At 50.6% G+C, this 23097-nt stretch overlaps 9 protein-coding genes across 9 annotated transcripts; 5 read left to right on the top strand and 4 right to left on the bottom strand.

Annotated features, from left to right (window-relative positions):
• Nucleotides 1-946: 946 nt before the first annotated feature.
• Nucleotides 947-2608, top strand: VTN49DRAFT_1901 (uncharacterized protein; the record flags this gene model as incomplete). The annotated part of the gene is made up of 4 exons (XM_069409567.1): nucleotides 947-976; nucleotides 1030-1117; nucleotides 1175-2419; nucleotides 2472-2608. The coding sequence occupies 4 exons, from the start codon at nucleotides 947-949 to the stop codon at nucleotides 2606-2608; spliced, it is 1500 nt and encodes a 499-aa protein (XP_069270940.1).
• Nucleotides 2609-3257: 649 nt separating this feature from the next.
• Nucleotides 3258-4892, top strand: VTN49DRAFT_1900 (uncharacterized protein; the record flags this gene model as incomplete). The annotated part of the gene is made up of 6 exons (XM_069409566.1): nucleotides 3258-3414; nucleotides 3484-3619; nucleotides 3691-4202; nucleotides 4253-4378; nucleotides 4435-4717; nucleotides 4769-4892. The coding sequence occupies 6 exons, from the start codon at nucleotides 3258-3260 to the stop codon at nucleotides 4890-4892; spliced, it is 1338 nt and encodes a 445-aa protein (XP_069270939.1).
• A 362-nt stretch (nucleotides 4893-5254) lies between these two features.
• VTN49DRAFT_1899 (uncharacterized protein) lies at nucleotides 5255-6836 on the bottom strand (the record flags this gene model as incomplete). Its single annotated transcript, XM_069409563.1, has 4 exons — nucleotides 5255-5672; nucleotides 5738-6335; nucleotides 6397-6683; nucleotides 6763-6836. The coding sequence occupies 4 exons, from the start codon at nucleotides 6834-6836 to the stop codon at nucleotides 5255-5257; spliced, it is 1377 nt and encodes a 458-aa protein (XP_069270938.1).
• Nucleotides 6837-8331: 1495 nt separating this feature from the next.
• VTN49DRAFT_1898 (uncharacterized protein) lies at nucleotides 8332-9909 on the bottom strand (the record flags this gene model as incomplete). The annotated part of the gene is made up of 2 exons (XM_069409562.1): nucleotides 8332-9473; nucleotides 9534-9909. 2 exons carry the CDS (start codon nucleotides 9907-9909, stop codon nucleotides 8332-8334), a joined length of 1518 nt encoding a protein of 505 aa, XP_069270937.1.
• Nucleotides 9910-11049: 1140 nt separating this feature from the next.
• VTN49DRAFT_1897 (uncharacterized protein) lies at nucleotides 11050-12587 on the bottom strand (the record flags this gene model as incomplete). Its single annotated transcript, XM_069409561.1, has 4 exons — nucleotides 11050-11374; nucleotides 11430-11916; nucleotides 11989-12271; nucleotides 12363-12587. The coding sequence occupies 4 exons, from the start codon at nucleotides 12585-12587 to the stop codon at nucleotides 11050-11052; spliced, it is 1320 nt and encodes a 439-aa protein (XP_069270936.1).
• Nucleotides 12588-13194: 607 nt separating this feature from the next.
• On the top strand, nucleotides 13195-18587 carry VTN49DRAFT_1896 (uncharacterized protein; the record flags this gene model as incomplete). The annotated part of the gene is made up of 16 exons (XM_069409560.1): nucleotides 13195-13340; nucleotides 13399-13512; nucleotides 13614-13800; nucleotides 13850-15501; nucleotides 15548-15577; nucleotides 15741-15748; nucleotides 15927-15945; nucleotides 16323-16658; nucleotides 16717-16774; nucleotides 16838-16973; nucleotides 17035-17395; nucleotides 17451-17530; nucleotides 17583-17734; nucleotides 17787-17980; nucleotides 18030-18178; nucleotides 18229-18587. The coding sequence occupies 16 exons, from the start codon at nucleotides 13195-13197 to the stop codon at nucleotides 18585-18587; spliced, it is 3981 nt and encodes a 1326-aa protein (XP_069270935.1).
• A 412-nt stretch (nucleotides 18588-18999) lies between these two features.
• VTN49DRAFT_1895 (uncharacterized protein) lies at nucleotides 19000-20485 on the top strand (the record flags this gene model as incomplete). The annotated part of the gene is made up of 3 exons (XM_069409559.1): nucleotides 19000-19817; nucleotides 19867-19949; nucleotides 19998-20485. 3 exons carry the CDS (start codon nucleotides 19000-19002, stop codon nucleotides 20483-20485), a joined length of 1389 nt encoding a protein of 462 aa, XP_069270934.1.
• Nucleotides 20486-20748: 263 nt separating this feature from the next.
• Nucleotides 20749-21327, top strand: VTN49DRAFT_1894 (uncharacterized protein; the record flags this gene model as incomplete). The annotated part of the gene is made up of 1 exon (XM_069409558.1): nucleotides 20749-21327. The coding sequence occupies one exon, from the start codon at nucleotides 20749-20751 to the stop codon at nucleotides 21325-21327; it is 579 nt and encodes a 192-aa protein (XP_069270933.1).
• Nucleotides 21328-21525: 198 nt separating this feature from the next.
• Nucleotides 21526-22529, bottom strand: VTN49DRAFT_1893 (uncharacterized protein; the record flags this gene model as incomplete). The annotated part of the gene is made up of 2 exons (XM_069409557.1): nucleotides 21526-21987; nucleotides 22050-22529. 2 exons carry the CDS (start codon nucleotides 22527-22529, stop codon nucleotides 21526-21528), a joined length of 942 nt encoding a protein of 313 aa, XP_069270932.1.
• Nucleotides 22530-23097: the final 568 nt, after the last annotated feature.

Genomic DNA, 23097 nt, shown 5'->3' with positions numbered 1-23097 from the left:
TTACCAAGAGAGAGTTTGAGAAGGCACTGTAAGACAGTGAAAGGTCTCACCGTTTCCGGCTCATGCTGTGTCCTCTTCTCAACTTTGTGCACCGTTATCTAACAAATCTTTGATCAAGGACGCTGGTGGCCTGGCAGGCATGGCTTGCGCACGGACACGGATCATTAAAATCCTAGAACGTCCTCTGCGGCTATTGTTCTGAAATCGAGCTGAGCTTGATCCAACGATACAGTCTGCCGAAAGGGACCTTTGAGTAGGTTTGTCCCCCACTGGAGTAGGTAACCCGCCATGTATCCATTACCTAGTTACCTTGTGGCGCCGTTCAAGACGCTCGTAGCCACTCCTTCAGATTATTAGGTTGTCTGGGACTATCAAGTCCGCCCCTGGGGTAGGAAAGGTCACACAGGAGGGATATTACTCAGCTTTGGACAACTGGCATGATCCGAGTTATCCGGCAGGATGGTAGGTTATCGTACTCGTGGGTCCAGGATGTGATAATTCGATCTGGAATCGACTTAGGGTTAGGGTTCACCTTGCAGTTACTGCCTTTTCTTTTCCCTTCCGATGGCGTACCGTTCTGTCGGCGCTTCTGAGCCGATTTGCGTCCGTTAAAGGTCAAGTTACCTGCCAACTTAAGAAGGCTATTCTTAAAGCAGCTCGAGAGCCAGGGCCAAGAACCAATGACTTCGGCTTGCGATCCGGAGCCGCCCACAACGGCGGGGTGAACGCCTTCTCCATGGCTCGGGCAGATCGCCGAAGTACAAAGATTGTGGGGGAAGGACTCAAAGAGATATAATAAATAATACAGAAAGAGACTGCTCGTCGTCAAACGGAGCCTTATATAAAACCTGCTTGTCCATCGATTGATCGCGATCCTCATCAATCAATTCTAAGCTGCATCTCTAGCTGATAGTTCAATCGATCCTTTGTTGATACCTCCCCCGCAATGGCCAAAGAATACAAGCTCCCTTTCACAGTAAGTAGTCAGTCGTTGTGCTCTTGAACACGATATGCTAATAATCTTGATAGCTGGACAAGCCAGATTTGATACACTACGAATCCTTCGTCAACCACGAATGGGTGTCTGCGAAGAAGGGCGGGCGGTTCGAAGTTATTGGTATGACGCAACTCCTCCGCATGACCATGACACCCCGCTGATTGCAGCGACATCAAGATCCTGGCACCGATATTGCCTGGGCAAGTTGTCCAACCAATACGGCAGAAGACGTTCCTCATGCCGTCGAGGCTGCCCACGCGGCTTTCGAGAAATACAAGAAAGTCACCCCGCGACAGCGCGCGCAGTGGTTATTGAAATGGGACAGCCTGATTCGGGAAAATAAGAATGATATTGCCAAAATCCTCACTCACGAAACTGGGAAACCGCTAGCAGAAGCTTACGCAGAGATTGAATATGCGGCAAGTTTCACCTGGTGGTTCAGCGGAGAAGCAGAGCGGATTCAGGGAACGGTTTCTACGCCAGCTATCCCCGGTCGCCGAGTTATTACCCACAAACAGCCCATCGGCGTCGCGGTGGCATTGGTGCCATGGAACTTTCCAATCGCCATGGTTCTGCGAAAGGCCGCTGCCGCTCTGGCAGCTGGCTGCACGATGATTGTGAAACCCAGTCCTGAAACTCCCATCTCAGCTCTTGTCCTAGCTCATCTTGCCAAGGAAGCTGGCTTCCCCCCTGGCGTGTTGAATGTGTTGACCACTGATCTGGAGAACACTCCTCCATTGAGCGAAGCGCTCTGCAAGCACCCATTGGTCAAGAAGGTGACCTTCACCGGATCGACTAGAGTGGGTAAAATCGTGGCGGGGCATTGCTCTCAGGGACTCAAGAAACTGACCCTAGAGCTGGGTGGCAATTGTCCTTTTGTGGTATTCGATGATGCCAATCTCAACCAGACGCTGGACCAGCTGATGGCCCTGAAATGGCGCCACGCCGGTCAGGCTTGTATCACAGCTAACCGCATCTACGTGCAATCCGGCATCTACGAGAAGTTTATCGAGGCACTCAAGGAACGCACTTCCAAGCTTGTTGTCGGCCATGGCGCTGCAGAAGGGACAACCATGGGCCCATTGACCACCCCCCGCAGTCTCGAAAAGGCTGAGAATCAAGTTGCAGACGCAAAGAAGCGAGGTGCAAGGGTTATCTTGGGCGGCAATCGAGTTCCTGGAAAAGCCGGTTATTTCTTCGAGCCGACAATTCTGGCAGACATGACGTCGGACATGTTGATTTCGCACGAGGAAAGCTTCTGTCCGATTGCGGCAATCTACAAGTTTGAGACGGAAGAGGAGGCGGTCAAATGGGCCAACGACACCAGTATGGGCTTGGCGAGTTATGTGTTCACAAAAAACGTGGACCGAATGTGGCGAATGTTCGAGAATCTGGAGGCAGGGATGATCGGCTTGAATACTGGTATGTTCTTCCTCGTGTCGTTTCCGGACTACGACTAATATTATAAATTCAGGAAACTCCTCCGCTGCCGAATCTCCATTCGGAGGAATCAAAGAATCAGGCTATGGCAAGGAGAGTGGCAAGGACGTTGCCGTCAACGAGTACCTGATCACCAAGACAGGTACACTGTCAGTGGAGGATCACTACTGAACCGTGGCGATATGTGAGTAGTCGACAATGGCGTTATGAGATACGATATGTACGAGTACTGAGATAAGGTTTGACTCCTTGGAGGAATTGCCAGCCCCGGCATCGGGAAAAATCAGTGAAGGAATCTGGAATGTGGAGGTGCTGCAAGGGACACTCGCACAGTGCCCAGTAGCGTACGAGCGTGTATCCTTCCAAAAGTGACAATTAATCATTAAATAACTTAAGAATGCCGTTGCGCCGCAGAGTTCGTAGCGGCGAGTTCCGTCAGTGATGGATGGATCAGAGGGAAACGCCAATATCTCGTACCGTTAAAGAACTTCCTTATTGGGAGATCGGTTAGGGTTTACGCCGATCAGAAGGGCTCATTCTTGATCAGGACGTAGGTCATGGCAACAGCATTCCGCTACAAAAATTCATCCACTAGCTCCGTAAACTAGCTTTGATCTTGTGGTTTTCTTGAGATGTGAGGCGAGATCTGTTTTCGGTCGATCAATGGCACAGGCCCTATGAAGTTGCCGATCTTAGCTCTCGTTTCAACTGACGCTCATTTCGAAATATGGCGACACGCCGTCTCTCAACGCGCGGATATATCATCTTTATGTTACCGTTGCCGAATCGTTGTTGATCCAGTGCTGTTCTGATAACAGCGATGAGCGACTCCACGATAACGCTGACCAAGAGGAGAAAATTACAAGGTGCCACGGCGCTGATATGTTTCATAGCCATTCCGTTCGTAATACCGCTATTAATAGTCTTGTCGAAAGACCCGGAAAGGTTTCATAGTAAGAAGGATGTTCAATGTGGAGGTACGCTGTTTAATCAATTTGCACAGTTTGATCATGGATCAAAAGCCATAGCTAACGTACGTTCGAAAGTCGATGCGCCGGAAGGCCAAAAAGAGTGCCCAGATAATGCATGCTGTTCCCGCTACGGATACTGTGGCAAGACCTTGGAGTATTGCGGACTCGGATGTCAGAGCAACTGTGATAGCCAAAAGGCTGTCGCAAGATTGTAATCATGACCCCTGTTTTTGAAAGGAATACTTACTAACAGAGGTGATGCCTCAACGTCGGAAACGACAGTGATCCATGCCCAGGTACAACTTCAATGAATATCTCCATCGCTTACTATGAAAGCTGGGCGAGTCAGCGCAGCTGCAATGTGCATACCCCTTTTGACATCGACCCAACGCCTTACACACATCTCAATTTCGCTTTTGCATTGATCGATGAGGATACGGGTGAGATACGGCTCTCATCAACGAAGGATACAGCTCTCTTTGAGCAGTTGAAGCACATTCAGCTTCTGAGCAGAGACCTGAAATTGTGGATATCAGTGCGCGGGCATGCCGTTGGAGGAGCGCCGTTCTCGAAAGTAGCAAGTACCGCCGAAAAACGGCGGAAGTTTGTCGAGTCTGCGTGCGAATTCATGAATCAGTATGGGTTTGACGGCATGGATCTTGACTGGGAGTTTCCTAGGATCCCGGAAAAGGGTGGTGGCAGAGTTAATCTGGAAAACCTTGTGGCATTGGTCCAAGATTATCGAAGATATTGCAGGAAAAAGGGACTCAGTGTTGCAGTTCCTGGAGGTAAATGTGAGAACGCTTTCACTTCGCCATGTGGGCAAGTTGTTGACTCTGTTGAGCTTATATGCACTGGTTCGACCTTAGGCGCATCGCGCCCTTTGTCAACTGGCTAAACATCATGGCTTTTGACTTGCACGGAACCCGGGAGAGGCCATTACTAGCTCTCCCACACACGAACTTGACCGGTAATTACATACGAACTGCACAAATCACGGGGGCATCACTCAACATTTATCAACAGAAGTCAGCGAATACCTTCAGGTCATCCTTGGCGCCGGTGTAAGCCCCGACAAGATCGTACTCGGTCTCGCCAATTACGGTAAAACGTTTGAACTCTCCGACGATGCCTGTAATAGCCCTGGCTGTCCAGCCAAGGGCCCCGGCAAACCAGGTCCTTGTTCTACTGAGCCTGGCTCGCTTTACAGCGCTGAGATCCACTCCATACTGGAAAAGACAGAGGATATCAGGCCGGTAATTGATCGTAGTGCGGCGGTGAAATATTTCTCATGGAACAAGACGCAATGGTTAGTCTGTCTGCTGCTTCACTAGCCAATATGACTGACGAGAATGTCCAGGGTATCGTTCGATGACAGTGAGACCATGCATATCAAAATGGAGTATGCTGCAAGGAATTGCCTCGCCGGTATTCTGTGGTGGGCAGTGGACATGAATCCCAAAGAAGATGATCGACACGCGTAACAACTCTTCCGAGGCCGCATTTCTCGCAACGTACATGAGTCGCAGACCCAGTACCACGGCTCCTTGAGCCTTAAGCTGGATCAAATCTGATGAAGGCTTCTTACTTGGTCCCACTGTCAATACCGCCAGGAGGGGTAAGAAGGGAATATGTTCGCATTTTACATTGGCAAAAAGAGTCCCACTGTGCGAAAGACACATCGTCCAGGTTATGCTATGTCGTGCCGTACAAACGCGCAAAAGCTCAACCAGGTATCATCATAACTAAATTTTTCTGACAATATACAAATGCAATGAAATAAAACGTCGTCCAATGACCTTCAAACGCTCCTCGTGAAACACCTCATGCTACTATACACACGAATTCATGCCCGTAGTAGTGGGCACCTATTTGGGGCAAAGGATGGGGCGGGGAACGAGTCGGCGCTGCTGGCAGCAGCGAAGGAGGCTCCAGAGGTGTCCGGGCCGTCGGAGGCTCCCGTAACGCCCTTGCTCAGTGCCTTGACATGAGACCAATCGTAAGTATCTTCACCCAGGCTCCAGGCCATGACACCACCGAGGCCCAAAGGCTCCACGATATCTTTGAACTTCCTCGCAATCAGTTCGGGAGTATCCCAAGTCCAGAAGAGCTTGGCCTCGGGATCCCAATAATACTGGCCACCAGCCTCTTCATCGGTTATGCCGTTCTTCTGAGCTTTGCGCCACGAGTCAAGGGCTGAGATACCGCGGCAGGTGCCGTAGTCGGAAAGGCAGCCGGCAGAGCAGAACTCATCAGTGGAGCCACTGTCAAAAAGCAGTCAGAATCGGGGAAATATATAACCAGAGAGGACGAGTAGAAGAATACATACCAGTATCCATACTGACTGCAGCACTGGCCTTCAGGGCACTTCCCGCTGTCAGGCCCGCACAATCCATTCGACGAAACTGAGAGAGTAGACGAAGGTGGCGCCATGAATTGCCTCTCGAATGTGATAACACCAGACTTGCCATTGTCGCTGCCGTCCGCGTTCTCCATCGGTTCCGTTGGGCAGCCCAAGACCTGAGCGCCGCAGTCGCCAGCAGTCGGGAAATACTTTGCATAAAACGCGAATCCCAGATTCGCCTTGTCCGGTGTCAGGCCAATGTCGAGATAACTCTTCACACCTGCCAAGGAGTCCCTAACGCTGGTATGATGCTTTGTCTCGGTGTCGCGACGGTTCATCAAGTCATATGTCATGATGTTGACAAAGTCGACAGATTCCCAAATGGCAGGTCCTTTCTCTGCCGTGAATGCGATCTGATCGCGTGCCAGTCCCGGCACGGCAACCGAAAGAAGCTTTTCTGGACCAAGTTCCTCGCGAATCGTCTGTAGAAATACCGGAAAGGCGTCGACCTCATTCGCCTTCTCCTCATTAGAGGTGATCATATAGTCCTGACCATTCCCACCAGGATACTCCCAATCAATATCTGTTCCAGTTCAATCAGCATTGCGTCGCGTGCGAGCTAGCTGGGACAAGAAAAACCGTACCGATGCCATCGACCCCCAAATTGTTCACCATGTTTGCGACACTCCTCGCCCAATTTCGCATAGACTCCTCATTTTGCACAGCAAGTGAGAAGCCTTTTGTGTCTCCCCAGCCTCCAATCGCAATCAGAATCTTGCTGTCTTCGGGAAATCGACTCCGGAATACAGACAACGGCTCCCATGGCTCGTAAGCTGACCCATTAAGGAAGAGTTCTGAATTGGCAAAGGCCATGATAGCATGCGTGACACCCGTAGTCTGTTCCCGGCCGGGTAGGTCTTTGATATGCCATCTAGATAGCAACCGCCAAGTCAATGAACCCGCTCCCGCTGCGCATATCGGCCCTCAACTTCGAGCATGCTAGTACTTACTCGTCGACATATATGGCATATCTCAATGCCGCTACCTGAGCGGCAAGCAAACTGATAGCAAGCCTTCGCAACATTGTGCAAGCCAAGCACACAAAACGGCAGATTCTATGCCGAGAAGGCCGGGGGTTCTATCATTCAAATATCAGGTACCAAAAGAGCTGAGAGCTGAGGATGGACTAATTAGGGCTTTGACTAATTCAGAATTCTCCGCTCTCAAATTAGTTGTTCCAATTAGAGTGGTCGTTTACCAACAAGGAACGTCTTTCAGGCCCCCCGTCCAATGATGCTAGGAGCCCCTGACAAGTTCCTGGGATATATTAACCGGCAGACTACACCTTTCATGGCTAAATACCGTAATTTCGACAATGTCAGTTGGGGTCGTCCCTGACAGTCCGTTTCAAAACTCATCAACGCAGAATTTCCAGCATCCCGGCCACGGGCCAAGCGTTCATGACAATGGTGATTGACAGGCTTCGGCCCCAGCGTGCCAAACCTTATGGAACCCTCGATGAACGTTGATCGCTGAAGAGTGAACTCTACATTGGCAAGGTATGAACGTGTTGTGTGAAGAATGTCGTCGCAAATTTAATAACCCATCAATATTTCATCCTTTCATTTCCGGTGAAGATCATCGCAATCAAGCATGTCAGAAGGGTGCGGCTTAAGTACCAGCCAATTATGTGGGCCAACAATCGTACCTGTTAATATGCTGTTCCAATTATGCGCACCGCACTAGTTTTGAAACGGCGGAGGAAGCCGAGAGACGGGCTAGCAGGTCAAGGAACCAACACTGACTTGGACATTAGCAGCGGTGGCTTGCAGTCTCTCCGCCCCATGGGACCCATGGGGCCGGAAATTGGGAATTTGGTCCCTCGAGAAGGCTCTCCGATTAAGTTACTTAGTCTAAGCATTCGACTCGTCCAAAACCATTCTGCATTCCCGATTTTCCCCAGCCTGCAAGGTTGATTTTGGAAGGGTCGAAATGCCTAATCGACTACGGAGTGCTCAGAACTCTGATCCATGCCTAAAGTTAAGACTAGGAAACATGCGAGACTCAGTCGTGTTCAAAGGTCTGGACGAGTTAGAATGTTCAATAGATGAAGAGTCGTGAAATCATCAAGATTCTTGGGATCTTGGCAGGGGTGGCTTTGGCAGCGCTAACAGTTGCTTGCCTTGGCAGAAAGAGGCATCGAGATTCAGGTGCAAGGCAGAGTGTCCGTGGGTTTGCCGTGATCACTGCAACCTTGTTCCTACGAGTTGTATTTGCCTTATTAGTACATAAGTCAAGGAAATCAAGGTATCCGTGCTCCTCAGATGTACCGACACGGTGAAACCGGAGATCCGGAATGCTTCCGAATGATCAACGCACGGCTTGGCTGACGTCTTTTTACATGCACAGACGTTGACATGTTAGGGGTGGAATAATGTCGGAACTTGATGTTGATAGCCATTCAGATCCAGTTCCTGATGAATAATTATTGATTACCTGCGACGTATGCACGCTGAGTTCGTATAACTATATTAACAATGATACATCACTCATATCGTAATGCAACGTGTTTCCAGTTACTAATCCCAATGCCGTCGGATGACAGGTCGAGCCGGATCCCATGGTCCAATAACGACATTCTTGTATTTCTGTAAACTGATCAACCACCAGCTGCAGGCACCCATGGCAAATGCCGTCAGAAAGCTGCCGAGGAGTGACCCGACGATGGCCCCTGTCACGCCGCCTCGAAGCGTGATTCCAACGCCCGCTCCTGCAGCAAGGACCAAGGCAAAGGTGAGGAGCAGATGTCCTGTCCATGATACATGGCGTAGATGTCTCCGAAAGACCGGAAACAATCCAAACACTTCGATTGAGAAGAGCGTCAAACTGAACACATGTGTAGTGGACGGTAAGCGAGACGCCAATACCGTCGAGGCCATCACGGCCGCATTCGTCGACAGAGAGGCTGGGAACTTTGCCGCTCCAGCTTTATCCCCACTGCCGTAATCGAAGGAGAATATGTTGATGATCATAAGCCAGCAGCTCATCGCCCAAATTGAGTCGCTAGCGGTGGATTTCGTTAGAGATTTCAAGATCGGGCTGAGACCCAGCAAGGCACTGTAAATCAAGAGGGCAGACTTCATGGTGGAAAGCCGCTGTCGGTTACGAGCAGACAAAAGATGTTTCTTCTCATCGTCGTACGGGGCTGCCGATGTCCCTCCATTCGCGAACAATCCTGTGGATTGCCGCGACGATATCGACAAGCTGCTTAATTCTGTGCTACGACGACGCAGCTTTCCTCCGGACTCGGACTGTGGCAAGTCCAAGCCAAGGCCATGTACGTTGTCTGAGGTTTCATTTGAATGGGAAGAGGAAGCAGCTGTATTTGATGCTCCAGAGCTGGAGCTTGAGCTGTCATCGGCTTCACTTGTCTCCGAAGCCTGAGCAGCCTTCAAGGCTTCATTCTGTTCCCTCCAGACCCAAAAATCCCACAGAACCCATCCTAAAAGAGTGCCTAAGCTGCCCCATCCCACAACGGATACTGGACTCACCCTCCCCTGCACAATGCCCACAAAGCAGCAGACGAAGATGGCGACGGAGCTGACGTGCTGAACGATGACAGTAGAATCAGCCACCAACGGCCAGAAATCATACGGTCGTACTCGTGGATTGCGTTGGAGGTGATCAAGGAATGTTTCGGCGTCTGTGTAATTATCGGGGTCTAGGGATCCATGACTGTCAGTCAGCAGCCCATGCCAGGGAAATTGCGGAACATACTTACATGACTGTCGCACCCAGAGGAGCTTCTTCCAAGCACTTTTTCGCTTTCTTCGTCTCTTGTAATCTCGATGCTTATGATGGCTCTCTGATCTCTTGGACTCGGTGCCAGGTATGGCCGGCGGCGGTCGTAAGGCTGCGACAGCAGCTGGTGTTGCTGCTAGACCATCTATCGGTCTTGAAGGAACCGAACTGCTCTCGTTCTGGTTCCATGCTCGAGGATAAGCATTACCGTAGTAGGCATGCTCTGGGGCAAGACGGGTTGGATCCGGCGGTACCCTCTGTGGTAGAGGCGGCTTCAACCCACCAGCCCTGTTTGGGTGAGTCTCGACAGGGACTGGAGGAGGGATTGGAGCGGGAGACTGGGGATTCGGCGCCATACGCGACCGCAGAATTGCGGAGAAAAGTACTCTGGCTGACCAGAGTGCTCAAGAACTTATTTCATCGTCGATGGCGATGGAGGTGATGATGGCAACTAGCAACAGTCTACACAAGCGGCCAAACAGGACTCCTGTTGTCAAAACCAGGACCAGCCGAACATGACAGGGGCTAGTAATACTGTCTGTGTATCATCCGGTACTAACATTGTATTACAGTAATTATTACGATGAGACACTAGGCAGATCTGTTGTCTCACGTAAGTACAATACGTGTATCAAACCAGACAAATAATTACCATACATACAATGGGTCGACACCGTTACGGTCGTCAGTGTTCAGTTCTTGACAGCCCGGGGTTCAAGAACTCTTGTCAAAGATAAAGTAGGCTAGATTTAGTCCTTCACGGCTCCCTGAAGGACCAATGCGGAGAGGGTAGATTGCTCTACATAGTACACTGGGGACAGTCGGAAACGAAGCTCTCCAGGTGCTTTAGCCGACAAACGGGGAAACCCCTGCTTCTTTTAACTGAAGCATTTGCTGAGTCCTGGCTGACAAACTCGGGGCTCCCGACGTCCGGTCAGGGTTGTGTTGGTATGCTAGCATTATTGGAAAGCTAGTCATGCCAACTCTCAGGTCCCAGGGACGCCTGACTTAGCAGGGATGGACCCCCTGTTATCCTCCTTTATCCCACAAGATCCTTCTTGTCCATTCTTGGTATTCAACAGGGATGTTGCGGCGAATAGAGCATGTCATGATGTCAAAAGGTGGCACAGCATCCATCCTGAAGATGGATTTCGACTGGCTTGTCTCAAGTTCATCAGCTCCAAGATCCTCGCAGAGTCGTAGCAATTTGAAGGATGACCCAGGTCGTCGTCACAATGCAATTCCAATGGAGAGAGCAGACACTGACTTCATTCTCGAAATTCGAAACAAAGCAAACAGCCTAACGACTTCTCTATTTACAAGTTGCTGTTTGAAATCAATATCATCTATACATCTTCTACATGCCCTTTCGGTAATGATGTACATGATGCGTCTTCCCGATTCCTCTGGGCCGACTGGATGCTATATAGGGGTATCGTGAAACAAAAAAAGTTCGATATGGAGCCACCGGCGTCGAGGTCTTTGAGAACGAAAGCTCAAGTCGAGCTTTTGTCAGGAGTTTGCGGATTAGGCTCTCCTTGGCGGAGTTGTTCCCACGTCGGTCGTGCCGTAGTCGACTCTTCGAAGCTGTTCCGCCGGCCCCAGTTTTGAGGCTGTCGCTTCAAAAAGGCACCAACTGCACCTAGATACCCTTCATGACGGAGGAAATATGCCTGCTTCTCCCCTTTGGACCAGAATTTGATAGCGTATGAAAGCGTGTTCATGGTCTGTCGATGGCCGCGAATGAAGGACCCTCCAAAATAAATGTCATGTACGCCGTGCTTTTCTGACTGAAGATACGCTATTTGACCGATATTATTGCTGCAAAGGGCCGTGTCAACGCTGACCACGATGTGCGGCGGAAATCAGTACGTACCTGATAGCAAATAGAAGGCTGCGGCTCATGTCCTCATGGCGGAATTGGATTTCTTTGTGCTCTCCCGAATTACCACCTTCTTCCGCCGCAGCCTCAGCGGCTCTCTTCATCCTCAAGACTTTGCCAAATGTGCTGGCGATGGCTGTGCTTTTGAGACCAATCTTGGCGTAGTCCATGCCGTAAATGTCACCAACAAGCATATCCACGCCACTGTTGTCCCCCCGATCGGCTAGCGCAAGCATCTCATCAAAAGATGTGACCCCAGTCAAAAGAGACATGAGTCCCCAAAACGTTCCACCACCCAAATGGGTCCCGCCTACTCGCTGGAATTCGTTTGGTCCCGACACTTTGATCATGGAGACACCGGAGCCGATGTTCACGAGGAGATAAGGATATATGTTTGGACGCGGTTCAGCGAATCGGACGGGCTCTCCTTCGCTATAGGTGAAGACTTCATTTGGGATTTCAGATATGAAGAAGTTCAATCCTGACCATCAAAAGCGATCATGTCAGATCTTATAGATGATCACGACTTAGGGAAATTCAGATGAGCCATTACCTGTGATCAGACATTCCATTTCCTCTTCGCGAGTGATGTCAACTTTCAACTCCTCTTTCAATCTATCGTAGTACTTGAAGGCGCCGCCTCCAGTAGCGACGACGCATAGTTCGTCTGGAGCCGAGCCATTGAGCCGTGCATGCTCTTCCTTCAATTGCTTGATAAAGTCTATGCACAGGTCGATGCGATGTGTCTCGAAATTAACGAAATTCAGACGGCCGCCGTTAACCGCAGAGTTCAATTCGCGCGTGAAATAAACGAGTTTGGCGAGCGATCCCCCGAGCTGAGTGCAAAAAGAAACGATGTTAGTGCTCTGCTTTAACAGGTTCAAGGATGACACAAGTTAGGTATTGCGGGGAAATGGTACTACGCACATCGACTGCAATGTGGCTCACAACGCTGGTATGGTGAGGGAGCCGGATATCTTTTCGCTCATAGCGCACCCCGTTCTCCTCCACACTGTCCGGGGTCGATGGCTCGTTTTCGACAATAAAAGCGCCGTCGACATTGATTTTGACGGTTCCTGGATTACTGATAGTGTCTTCAAGACGCGCAGCCGAAGATGCCGCGGTCGCGGAATGACTGTGGGAGGCAGACATTTCGCGCGGAGCTTCGGACGAGCATTTGCAGAGAAAAAGGAGAAAAGAATCGGGCTGGGTTGTTCTGTTGATTTGATTTTACGGTGGGGAGGCTGTCACAAGAGTCTGGAGTGTCAGCGTGCCCACGCTTACGGCGTATATCTCCTTCTGGCCGGAGATGGGGAGAGTGGTTGACCCCATCGAGCCGACAGAAACCCGCGGTTCCCATCCGCTTTTGGAGCTCCAAATCTCCGCAGTCGGCACCCCAAGCAGCACGACATCTGGAGTTTTCGGCTTTACGCGGCAACGCAGCAATCAAAGCGTTGGTGGACTATGATCGGCTAAAACAAATTAATTCAAAGCATAAAGTTATGAGACGAAGTGAATGCGATGCTGCTCCTTCCGCCTTTTAACCAGGCTGCTATGTTCGGATGGCGCCTTCCTCCAGGATAAAATGAAAATGAAGTATGCGGAAGGCGCTCATTCCTTTGCTCCTGCCCTCTGCCACCATGTCGTCGATATATCTCCCGGGCTGCGGCGACATGGCGTCGTCGCTTGTTTAAGCTCTGTCGTCATCTTGAAGCAACAGTGCTTTTGGAATCGTTAGCTCTGGAGTGTCGTTGGCATTATGTACGCAGGCCCTATTTGGATTGCATTCCTTACTGCTTGCCATGCCAGCATCATCATTAGCCCAGTCAACCCATTACACTGCGATCAAGCCGCAGTGTCCAACCGGCGCTGCTTTCGGGGTCAGAATTGCTCGGCGGATGGGCTGTGAGTACTCGCTGCATCGTAGCTGGTCCCGGGATAGGGCCTAATGGAATGTCTTCAGGTGCCAAATCATTGATGATGATTCCATCCTGTATGCCTCTCCAGTTTCGGCCAGACATGGCCACCACCCAGATGATGAACCTCCGAAGATGAAAAAGCACAGTCGTTTGGAGAGGTTCGTTAATGCTCCCCGGAATGCCCTAGCGTAGGCATTTGATTCCTCCAATTCTGCCTGAAACTAGTATTGATTTCTAACGAATCGGTGCCGCCACATAGTAGCACTTCTTCCGATTGTGCAGAAGCTACGTCGACCCGAAAGTCCGGAGGTGTAGAGAAGGCTGCGATTTCGGAGCCCGTGCTTCATCCCCCAACTGGTAACAACATGTCAGCCGGTACGGAGACGAAAGTGTTCTGTAAACCGGGAGATGCTGTTCCATGCGATGGCTGTTGCTCTGCCTACGGGGTCTGTTCTGAACTGCAGTTTTACTCCATATCGCACTAACAATGAGCAGTTCTGCGGGTCAGGCCTGTCGTTCTGTGGCTACGGATGCCAATCTGGCCAATGCATGAATCCGAAAGATCTCCCTGTACTTCCTCTCCAATATCCGAATCTAAACTATGCTCCGGGTAGTTTCAGGATCGTCGGCCAGTCAGGTGTCCCGGCTATGGGCGCTGCTTTGATGCCAACCGGCAACCCGGTCTTTACTGATAAGGTCGAGAACTATACCCAGTTGCTGTTAAACAACGGTCGCTATGCCTTCTCGGCAGAATATGACCTCAAAACAAATATCCCACGACCGTTGTACATGAAGACCAATTCTTTTTGCTCTGGCGGCATCTTCCTGGCAGACGGGCAGCTACTCTCAATTGGTGGTAATGGGCCACTCCCTGATATAGACCCGACTGTGGGGGACGGATTCCGCGCGCTACGCTACTTAAGGCGCACCCCTGAGAATCAATCTAGCGAGGAGCTGGACTGGAAGGAGCCGGGTCACTTGTTATCATCTGCCCGGTGGTATCCTAGCGCCCTGACGATGCCAGATAAGCGGGTCTTCGTTGTGTCTGGAAGCTTGAATGGGTTGGATCCTATCGACCCAAAGAACAACAATCCAACTTATGAGATGCTCGACGAGTTAGGTCAACCGGTAGGGTCAAGCATCCCCCTCCCAATCTTGGAACGAAATCAACCTTACTACATGTATCCGTTTCTCCACCTCTTGAGAGACGGAAATGTTTTCATTTTCGTTGCTCGCTCAGCGGAGATCTTCGATGTCTCTGCGGGGATCACCGTGGAGTATCTACCGGATCTTCCAGGCGACTATCGCACCTACCCGAACACCGGAGGCAGTGTTCTCCTCCCATTGAAGGTCGAGAATGATTTCAATCCTGAGGTCATGGTGTGTGGTGGAGGACCATATCAAGACATCAACGCACCGACTGATCCAACCTGTGGACGCATCCATCCCCTGTCGCCTTCTCCTCAGTGGGAGATGGAGCTGATGCCTCAAGCCAGAGGTATGGTGGAAGGAGTGCTCCTACCAGATGGGAAGGTGCTCTGGATCAACGGAGCTCAACGTGGATCTCAAGGCTTTGGTCTAGCTAAAGAGCCCGGCCTGGATGCTTGGATTTACGACGCTGAGCAGCCTCTTGGGGCTCGATGGACAGTAGCTGGCACCTCGAAGATTCCACGACTGTACCATTCAGTAGCTTTGTTGCTTCTGGATGGTACCGTACTACTGGCTGGCTCAAATCCGAACGAGCAGCCATTGCTCGAAGGATTTCCTGTTAATCCATCAACCGCCTTTGCGACGGAGTTTCGAGTGGAAATCTACACTCCTCCATATCTGGCAGGCGACAAAGCTTTGCGGAGACCGACAGACGTCTGGATCTCGCAGAAGGATCTCTATGCAAACGGAAGCACCTTTCGCATGTCCTTCTCTACTCCGGAAAATGCTCGGACACTACAGATCGCACTGTACCACGGCGGGTTTTCCACACACTCTGTTCACATGGGTCAACGTTTGATCTTCCTCGACTCTGAAGGATTTCATCCCGATTGGACGAACCAAGTTGTGATGGTTAGCATGCCGCCTTCCAGGAGCATTGCGCCTCCCGGCCCCTATGTGGTCTATGTGGTCGTGGATGGAATCCCCTCTATAGGACAGTTTGTTATGGTGAAATGAGTGCAAGTTTTGCTGGGAACGGTGCAGGCTGGTCAAGCTTGTCTTCATATCATTACAGTGAGTAGCAAACAGAAGGCTAGCGTATCCATCAATTTCGTCTATATTCTCTTCTTTTAGTATTTGTGTCTTCTTTCAGGGTCTTATCGTTATCTCGGCAAGAAGTACTCTGCCTTGAAGTTCCGGAAGGCACGGTTAACTCATGTTTTTTTTGTCAAGACAGGTTCTCTGGTTTGTTGTCAACTTCCTGTTTTGGAAGATGAGTTGAGCGCATGTGTCTCCTCAGCCTGCAATCCCTTTCTTCGTCTTATCTTCTCACACAAATCTCTCTTCCTAGCTTCCGTACGCTGCCTACTTCCTCCTGTCTACATCGACCAGGCCAATCTCTGACTGCAGGAGAGATTTGAAGCTCACGCAAGCTGCCTTATGTAAGTACCCATGCTCATTTCCTTATGTGAATAAAGATCAGAGTGTTATCTCGTCTATGTCACTGTGTGATACTCATCGGGATCCGGAAGCTTGTTCTGTCAGGCTCTTCAGGGAGCCTGCCTTGTGGTGACTGTGTGTCCGGTTTCCGCCATGATTTGCACCGGCAAAAGAGAACCTTGACTACCCCGGGTTTGATGGCTAGTGAACTCGTACCTGTACTGTCCTTAACTAGGATTTGCTCACTGCTCACATCTCTGTCTTCGTTCACCTGCTCCTCGAGCTTGTTCTTGGTCATTTCTCGACGGGTTGGAGTCAGATCTTCTCATTGGCCTTTTATGTGTAGTGCTCCCAGAACCGTTGCTGACACGTATTGCAGATCAGTGCCAATTGCCATACCGTCCTCGAGGATGGCAGGCTTCGACACCGCGGAAATGGCTGATGCGCTCCCCGAGATGGCAAATGCAGGCAACACTGGACGGGGGAATGCCGAAACCGCTGCTCTCATCAGAGAGAAGGGTTGGGCAGCTCCGGAGCAGTATGATTACGCGAGATACTCGGCTCCAAATGCCATTGAACACCCAGAATGGGCGTCTAATGCGGCCAAGTACGAATGGAAGGACGAGTACGGTGACGTCGGCCCGGCGGACCCAGAATTGGAAGAGATGCTCTTTCGAAATGACCTGATCAACCGGCCCGGTCTCAAACTTGACACGTGAGTCAACTTCTCGCGGCCGCTCTACATGAATGGGCAGCTGACAACAACGTCTTAGACTGCGTGGCATCAAAGTCACTGCAGAGTCGGTTGATCAGCCGAAACCTATTAAAAGTGTACGTTTAACTTTTCCGCTGCAGGTTTCTCTTTAAATCGAAGACTAAAACTCATGCGTATAGTTCGATGATGCCGGCTTGCACCCTATAATGCGGGAGAACATTCGCCTGTGCGGATATCAGATTCCCACGCCGATCCAGGCATACTCCATTCCAGCAATCATTACGGGACATGATCTGATTGCTGTTGCCCAGACCGGTCTGAGCCGTATGAGCTACGCTTTTTCATCGTCCTCTCTGACAGTTTCCCTCATTTATAGGGTCTGGGAAGACGGCCGCCTTTTTCATTCCAGTGCTCTCTCAGCTCATGGGAAAGGCCAAGAAGCTCGCAGCCGCGCGTCCGAACCCTACTGCCGGGTTTAACCCTGCAACTGACGCAGTGACCGCTGAGCCACTTGTACTGGTCATTGCGCCGACCCGTGAGCTGGCGACACAAATCTTCGATGAAGCCCGTCGTCTCTGCTACCGATCCATGTTGCGGCCGTGCGTCGTGTATGGAGGAGGCCCAGTAGCAGCTCAGCGTTTGGAGCTTCAGAAGGGATGCGACATTCTTATTGGCACTCCTGGCAGACTGCTCGACTTTATGGGAAAGCCTCACATTCTGTCTCTGCGTCGTGTCAAGTACGAATGCCATGGGAGAACCACACTATGTCGCAAGCTAACCGCTTTTTCTCAGGTATACTATCATCGATGAAGCCGACGAAATGCTCCATTCTGACTGGGAGCAAGAATTGGGCCAGCTCCTTTCAGGCGGTGGTAAGTCCGAGTTCTTCGGGGTTCTTAATATTGCAATGCTTATGGTATATAGATTCCAATGAAGATGCTGATCATCGCTACATGATGTTTTCTGCCACCTTCAACAAATCCTGCCGTGAACTTGCCCGGAAATATCTTGCGATTGACCATGTCCGCATCCGTGTCGGTCGTGCCGGCAGCACGCATCAAAACATCACTCAGAGGGTAAGACGTTGAACGCCGCCTGTCGGCGACGAACCAGGGCTGACTCTCGGAGATTGTGTATGCCGAGGAGCACAAGAAAAAGCAGTGCCTTTTTGACCTGCTGATGTCTATGCCGCCGTCTCGTACTCTCGTATTTGTGAATTCAAAGGTCCAGGCAGATTTGGTGGATGATTACCTCTATAACATGGGCTTTCAAAGCACCTCGATCCACTCGGATCGCAATCAACTTGAACGTGAAGATGCAATGTAAGCCTCCCAGCGATGATATCTGGTTGACCACTAATTCCTTTCGTAGCCGGGCCTTTCGTTCTGCTAAAAGCCCCATCCTTGTTGCCACTGGAGTCTCTGCGCGCGGCTTGGACATCAGGAACGTGATGCATGTGATCAACTACGACTTACCTCGTGTTGACCATGGTGGGATTGAAGAATACGTTCATCGGATCGGTATGAAACCAGCTGCTTTATGTGCCGTGGTGATTCTGACACCATTCTAGGACGCACGGCCCGAATTGGCAATGAAGGTCTGGCGACTTCTCTGTACAATCATGACAAGGATGCCGCTCTTGCGCCTGACCTTGTTAAAATTCTGCTCGAGTCCAAACAGGGAGTTCCTGATTTCCTGCAGGATTGCATCCCCACCAATGCCGTTCTCAAATTCGATGACGACACGGATGCAGAAGGTGAAGACCAGAACAGTAAACAGGAGGCCGGCGGCGATTCGTGGGCCACCTGGGGGGCAGTAACTGCGCAAGCTGAGAATGGTGGCTCGACTACGATCGAAGCTACCAGGGCCACTGCTCCTCGGTCGTCCTCTCCTGTCCAAGATCAACCTGGGGACAACTACGACTGGTAGAGTCTGCTCCATCTGTAGACATTGGTCGCTGAATGGACTGTCCTGAGCATTACGTATGGCATTGAGCTGAAAAGTCTGCAATTTTATGTTATGTACTTTGCGTCTGATTTCAGTTCGTGAGTTTGTCGATTTCGACACGCTGTCCGCTGTTCCTCCAAACACTGGAGAAATGTGGCATGGCTTGTCGTCCTACTAGTCTTAGCAAGCAATAAACACATCCAGCATAAATATTGCAGTTACTGCCTCGGTTGCTCCTTCCTCGTAAGGTGACTGCATGTGTCCTTTTGGAAGCTTCTGTTGTCAAGCGTACGTTCACTCCATCTCTCTGATATGAGTTACCGCTTCACTTCGTATTCTGGCTCTATTATTACCGTCGATGCTCCTACTCCCAGGTCATTGATCGTCACTCGTCATGGCTCCTTTTCTGTCGATAGTGCTCGTGTGCTGTGCACTACTTTCGCTGCTTCCTGGTAGCCACGGCTTCCTGTTCAACTCCACTTCGAAGAAAGGCCTCGTTATCGATACCTTCAAAAATAGTGTGCAAAATGACTTGGGTGCCTGGCATGGCCCAGGGGAGAAACTATATGTTAGATATGGCAATTGGGCGCGTCGCTTCGTCCGCTTGTTTCCATCCAATCCTGACCACAACTACCACACGCAGCTGTCTGCGTCATGTCTCAATTTGACCGATTATTCCAAAATGTACCTGCATGTGGCAGCCTCCGGCAGCCATCACTTCAGCATCTCCCTCTATCAGAACGTGAACTGCGATGTACGAAAGCCGTCTGTTCCCTTGACTGCCGACAGTATAGACGCGACAAGATACGCAACAGGAACCCATATCTATGTTCCCCTGTCTCATTTCTCGATCGACCTGTCTAAAGCTCATTCGATCGCTTTCCATGGCTTCTATTCTCCAAGGGAAGTGGTGCTGCACAAAGTTGAAATCATCCCATCAGTCCCCCGCCATGTCCGCATACCTAGAAAGCAGAAAACGGGAACACTAGTGTTCAGATGCAAAAGACCAAATTCATTCGCTTTCGGTGTGGATGATGGCGACCCAGAGTTAGCCCGCGAAGTGATGAAAATTTTTGAAGATGAGGGCATTCAAGTGACGTTCTTCGTGGTTGGCAAAGGCCTGGAAGACAAGTACGCAAATTTCACCGCATTCTACAAGGAAATGCTGCAAAGGGGACATCAAGTTGCGCTCCATTCCTATTCTCATCCTAAGTAAGCGTTCAACTCGTTGCACAACAAACTCGGAAACTAAATTGAACAGGATGGAGGGTCTCGACATTGCAAGCATCGATAGGGAAATCCTCCAAGGATATCGGGCAGTACGTGATCAATTGGGAGTTAAATGTGAGTACTGCAGTATCAATGCCTGAATAGTAGGGCTCATGCATCTAGCCCGATACTTCCGGCCGCCGTACGGAACAATCGGGGCCCGAACTAGGCAGAGATTGGCCTGGTACCTTAAGGACCCCTACATTGTCAACTGGAGTGTGGATATCGAGGATTGGCTATGGGCAAACACAGACGAGCCAGAGAAGCAGCTCGAGGCATTTAAGCGCGACGTGGATCGGGGTGGCGACTTGGTAGTCATGCACTACCTGACACCATCAACGGTGCAATATTTCAGGGATGTGATCAAGATAGCCAGAAACACGGGGAAGAGAATCATGAGGGTGGATCAGTGTTTGATGGATCCCGATGCGCCGCCATTGAAAGCTTCAAAGTCGGAGAAAGGGCAATATATGAAAGACGAAGAAGAAGGGGGAAGAGACGAGGGGGGTGAGGAGGTTGAGGAGATTGAGGAGAGTGAAAGGGATGAAGAGGATGAAGATGAAGACGAGAGCAGCGAGGACGACGAAGAATCCGATGAGGAGGAGGATTGAGCACGCGGCGACACCAAGGTTGATAACCATTACTTAGTTATCCATCCATCGATAACCAGGTAACTAGCCTAGGTTACCTAGCAAGTTACAGTATTTTTAGCATCCAGGCCGATCTTTTTTATGATTTCATCTGTGTCAGTGCGGAGTAATCTGATGTTTTTGTAAGCCAGTCTAACGATGAAGGCCCAGAAGTTCAACCGATTAAATGATTCTCAAGCTGAGGCCCAGCTACCAGCTGACAACGGAATCACCCAATCTTCGAGATGACAACTACAACAGACAACGCAGCATCCATAACTGAGCAAGAAACGGAGAACAAGGAGGCACTCCCACCACATCTAGACCCCTCCACATTTCCACGCACGGTGACCCTCCCAGACGAAAATGTCACCGTCGAGCTGACCTACAACGAACTTGACACGGACCAGCTAATGCGAAGAGTCAAATCGCCCCGCGCGGGGGCTAATGTGCTCTTCCTGGGCACCACGCGGGACACGTTCGAGTCGCGCCCCGTCGCGCAACTCAGCTACACGTCCTATGCGCCATTGGCGCTGCGCACGATGACGGATATCGCGCGCAACGCGTACCAGAAGCATGGGCTGGTCGGCGTGAGTGTCACGCATCGATTGGGGACTGTACCCATTGGTGAGGCGTCGATTGCGATCGCTGTGAGTGCGCCGCATCGAGGGCCGGCGTGGAGGGCAGCGGAGGAAATTCTGGAGGAGTGTAAGGCAAGGGCGGAGATTTGGAAGAGGGAGGAGTATGTCGGTGAGAAACCGGAGGATGGTGTCTGGAAAAAGAATTGTGAGTGGGATGCTGAGGGGAGGAGGAGGGATTCTTGATTTCTTGAGTATGTATATGCGTGGAGTTTCGTGACCATGAAAGTGAATGATTACCCCGCGTTCCAGCCTTTTCTCAGTGTCGGTCGATGAGTTCGCTGTGAGCTCGTTCGTCATCTAGTCGCCAACTGCTGGATTGACTATAATACAAGTTGGTGGTCCCGATCGGAGAAGAGATTTCTATTGTACAGGCATTGGAACTTATTTCTTGTTCGGGTCCAGATCAAGGGGCTTTCCTTCTCGCTTCCAATCATTGATATGCGCCATAATCAGCCGTGTAGCCGAGTCAGGAGTATCCTGGCGGCCAACGCACTCGACGAAATCGCCATCAGGGTCCATCAAGTAGAAATAGATGCTGTGGTCAACCAGGTAATCCTCCCCGGGCTTGATGTTCTCCGGCGTGCTAAAGTACACCCGGTACGCCTTGCACACGTCCTTGATCTGCTGGTATGTTCCCGTCAAGCCAATGATGTCCGGATGGAACTCCCGCAGATACTTGCGAAGGACCTCGGGCGTATCGCGAGCCGGGTCACAAGTAATGAAGACCGGACGGAGCGGAGATACGGGTCCGCCTGCGGCTTCCTTCACTTTGTCAATAATGGCGGCCATTTTGTCCAGCTCGTCGGGGCAAATATCTGGGCAATGGGTAAAGCCGAAGTAAATCTAAGCGAACAACAAGTCAGCCATGCCTTTTTCTTTTCGTCATTTGTAGAAATGTTCCATACAAAGCTATATCTCCCCTTCAAATTCTCATGGGTAAACTCGTTCCCATCTAGATCCTTGAGCGTAAACGGTCCGCCGACTTTGGGTTTGCCAACGCCTTTGCTCATCTCTGCTATTCGCTTGCGTTGCAGCCGCGCTTTCTCGTACCGGAAATAGACGATCATCGACGCGCCGGTGATGACGAACAAGAGGGCGGCTTTCCATGAAAACGGGCCCGTGGCATGCCGGGTTTTCAGCTGGGCCATTGTTTTCGGCGCCGCGCGGAACTGTGTTGTTGAGAAGGAACGGGAGAATTGAGCCGTGGAGGAGGCATTGATGCCATTTCGGGAGGGATTGCTGCGCGTTGTGCCGTAGGATATTGTCTTGGATGCAGGTTGTTGGCGCAGAGCGCAACGGATCATGGAGCGTTCCAAGTTGGCGGCCAATGGAAGAGCGCCTGACGCGCGTCCCACGGACCGGGAAAGCGTCGATGACAGCAGCATCGCGATAATCTATTGTCCTGGAACGCTTCGCTGAGATCGATTAGGATTTGAATCGATCAGCTGCTGTCAAGCTCGAAGATCAGTTGATAGTGAACCATTTTCCTCGTTTGGCTAGCCAAGGTACTTCCGAACCTCGATACCGGATCAACGATGATCCGCTGAGAGTCCAATGTCGATTGGTTGCTTTAATCAACTGTCATAACTACACCACGAAATATGGACGCATCCCAAAATAAATCAAAAAGTTAGGATTTCCATCCAGCATCACACCCAGGATCTGAGGAAACTCAAAAGCCAGAGCACAAATATCGTTGCTTTATTATCACACGTTCATAGTTATTCTGTAGATACTAGTAGTATTCAGTACATATGTGCATCGGACACATACTGATGAAAAGGAACGAAATCAACAAAAGACCAACACCGAAAATCAAATCAGAGATACCACACCTAGTAAGTAAAGCAGCTGCTAAAAGACGAACGGACGCTGTACAAAACATCAAATGAGCACTGAGGTTGGGTCAACGCTCGGCGATGCAATGTTTCCACGGATCAGAAGTATAATGCC

The sequence above is a fragment of the Thermomyces lanuginosus genome (assembly GCF_041956635.1).
Source record: "Thermomyces lanuginosus strain ATCC 200065 unplaced genomic scaffold VTN49scaffold_22, whole genome shotgun sequence".
Lineage (NCBI taxonomy): Eukaryota > Fungi > Ascomycota > Eurotiomycetes > Eurotiales > Trichocomaceae > Thermomyces > Thermomyces lanuginosus.
Note: the sequence above shows the minus strand (reverse complement) of the source record. Positions and strands in the feature narration are given on the sequence as shown.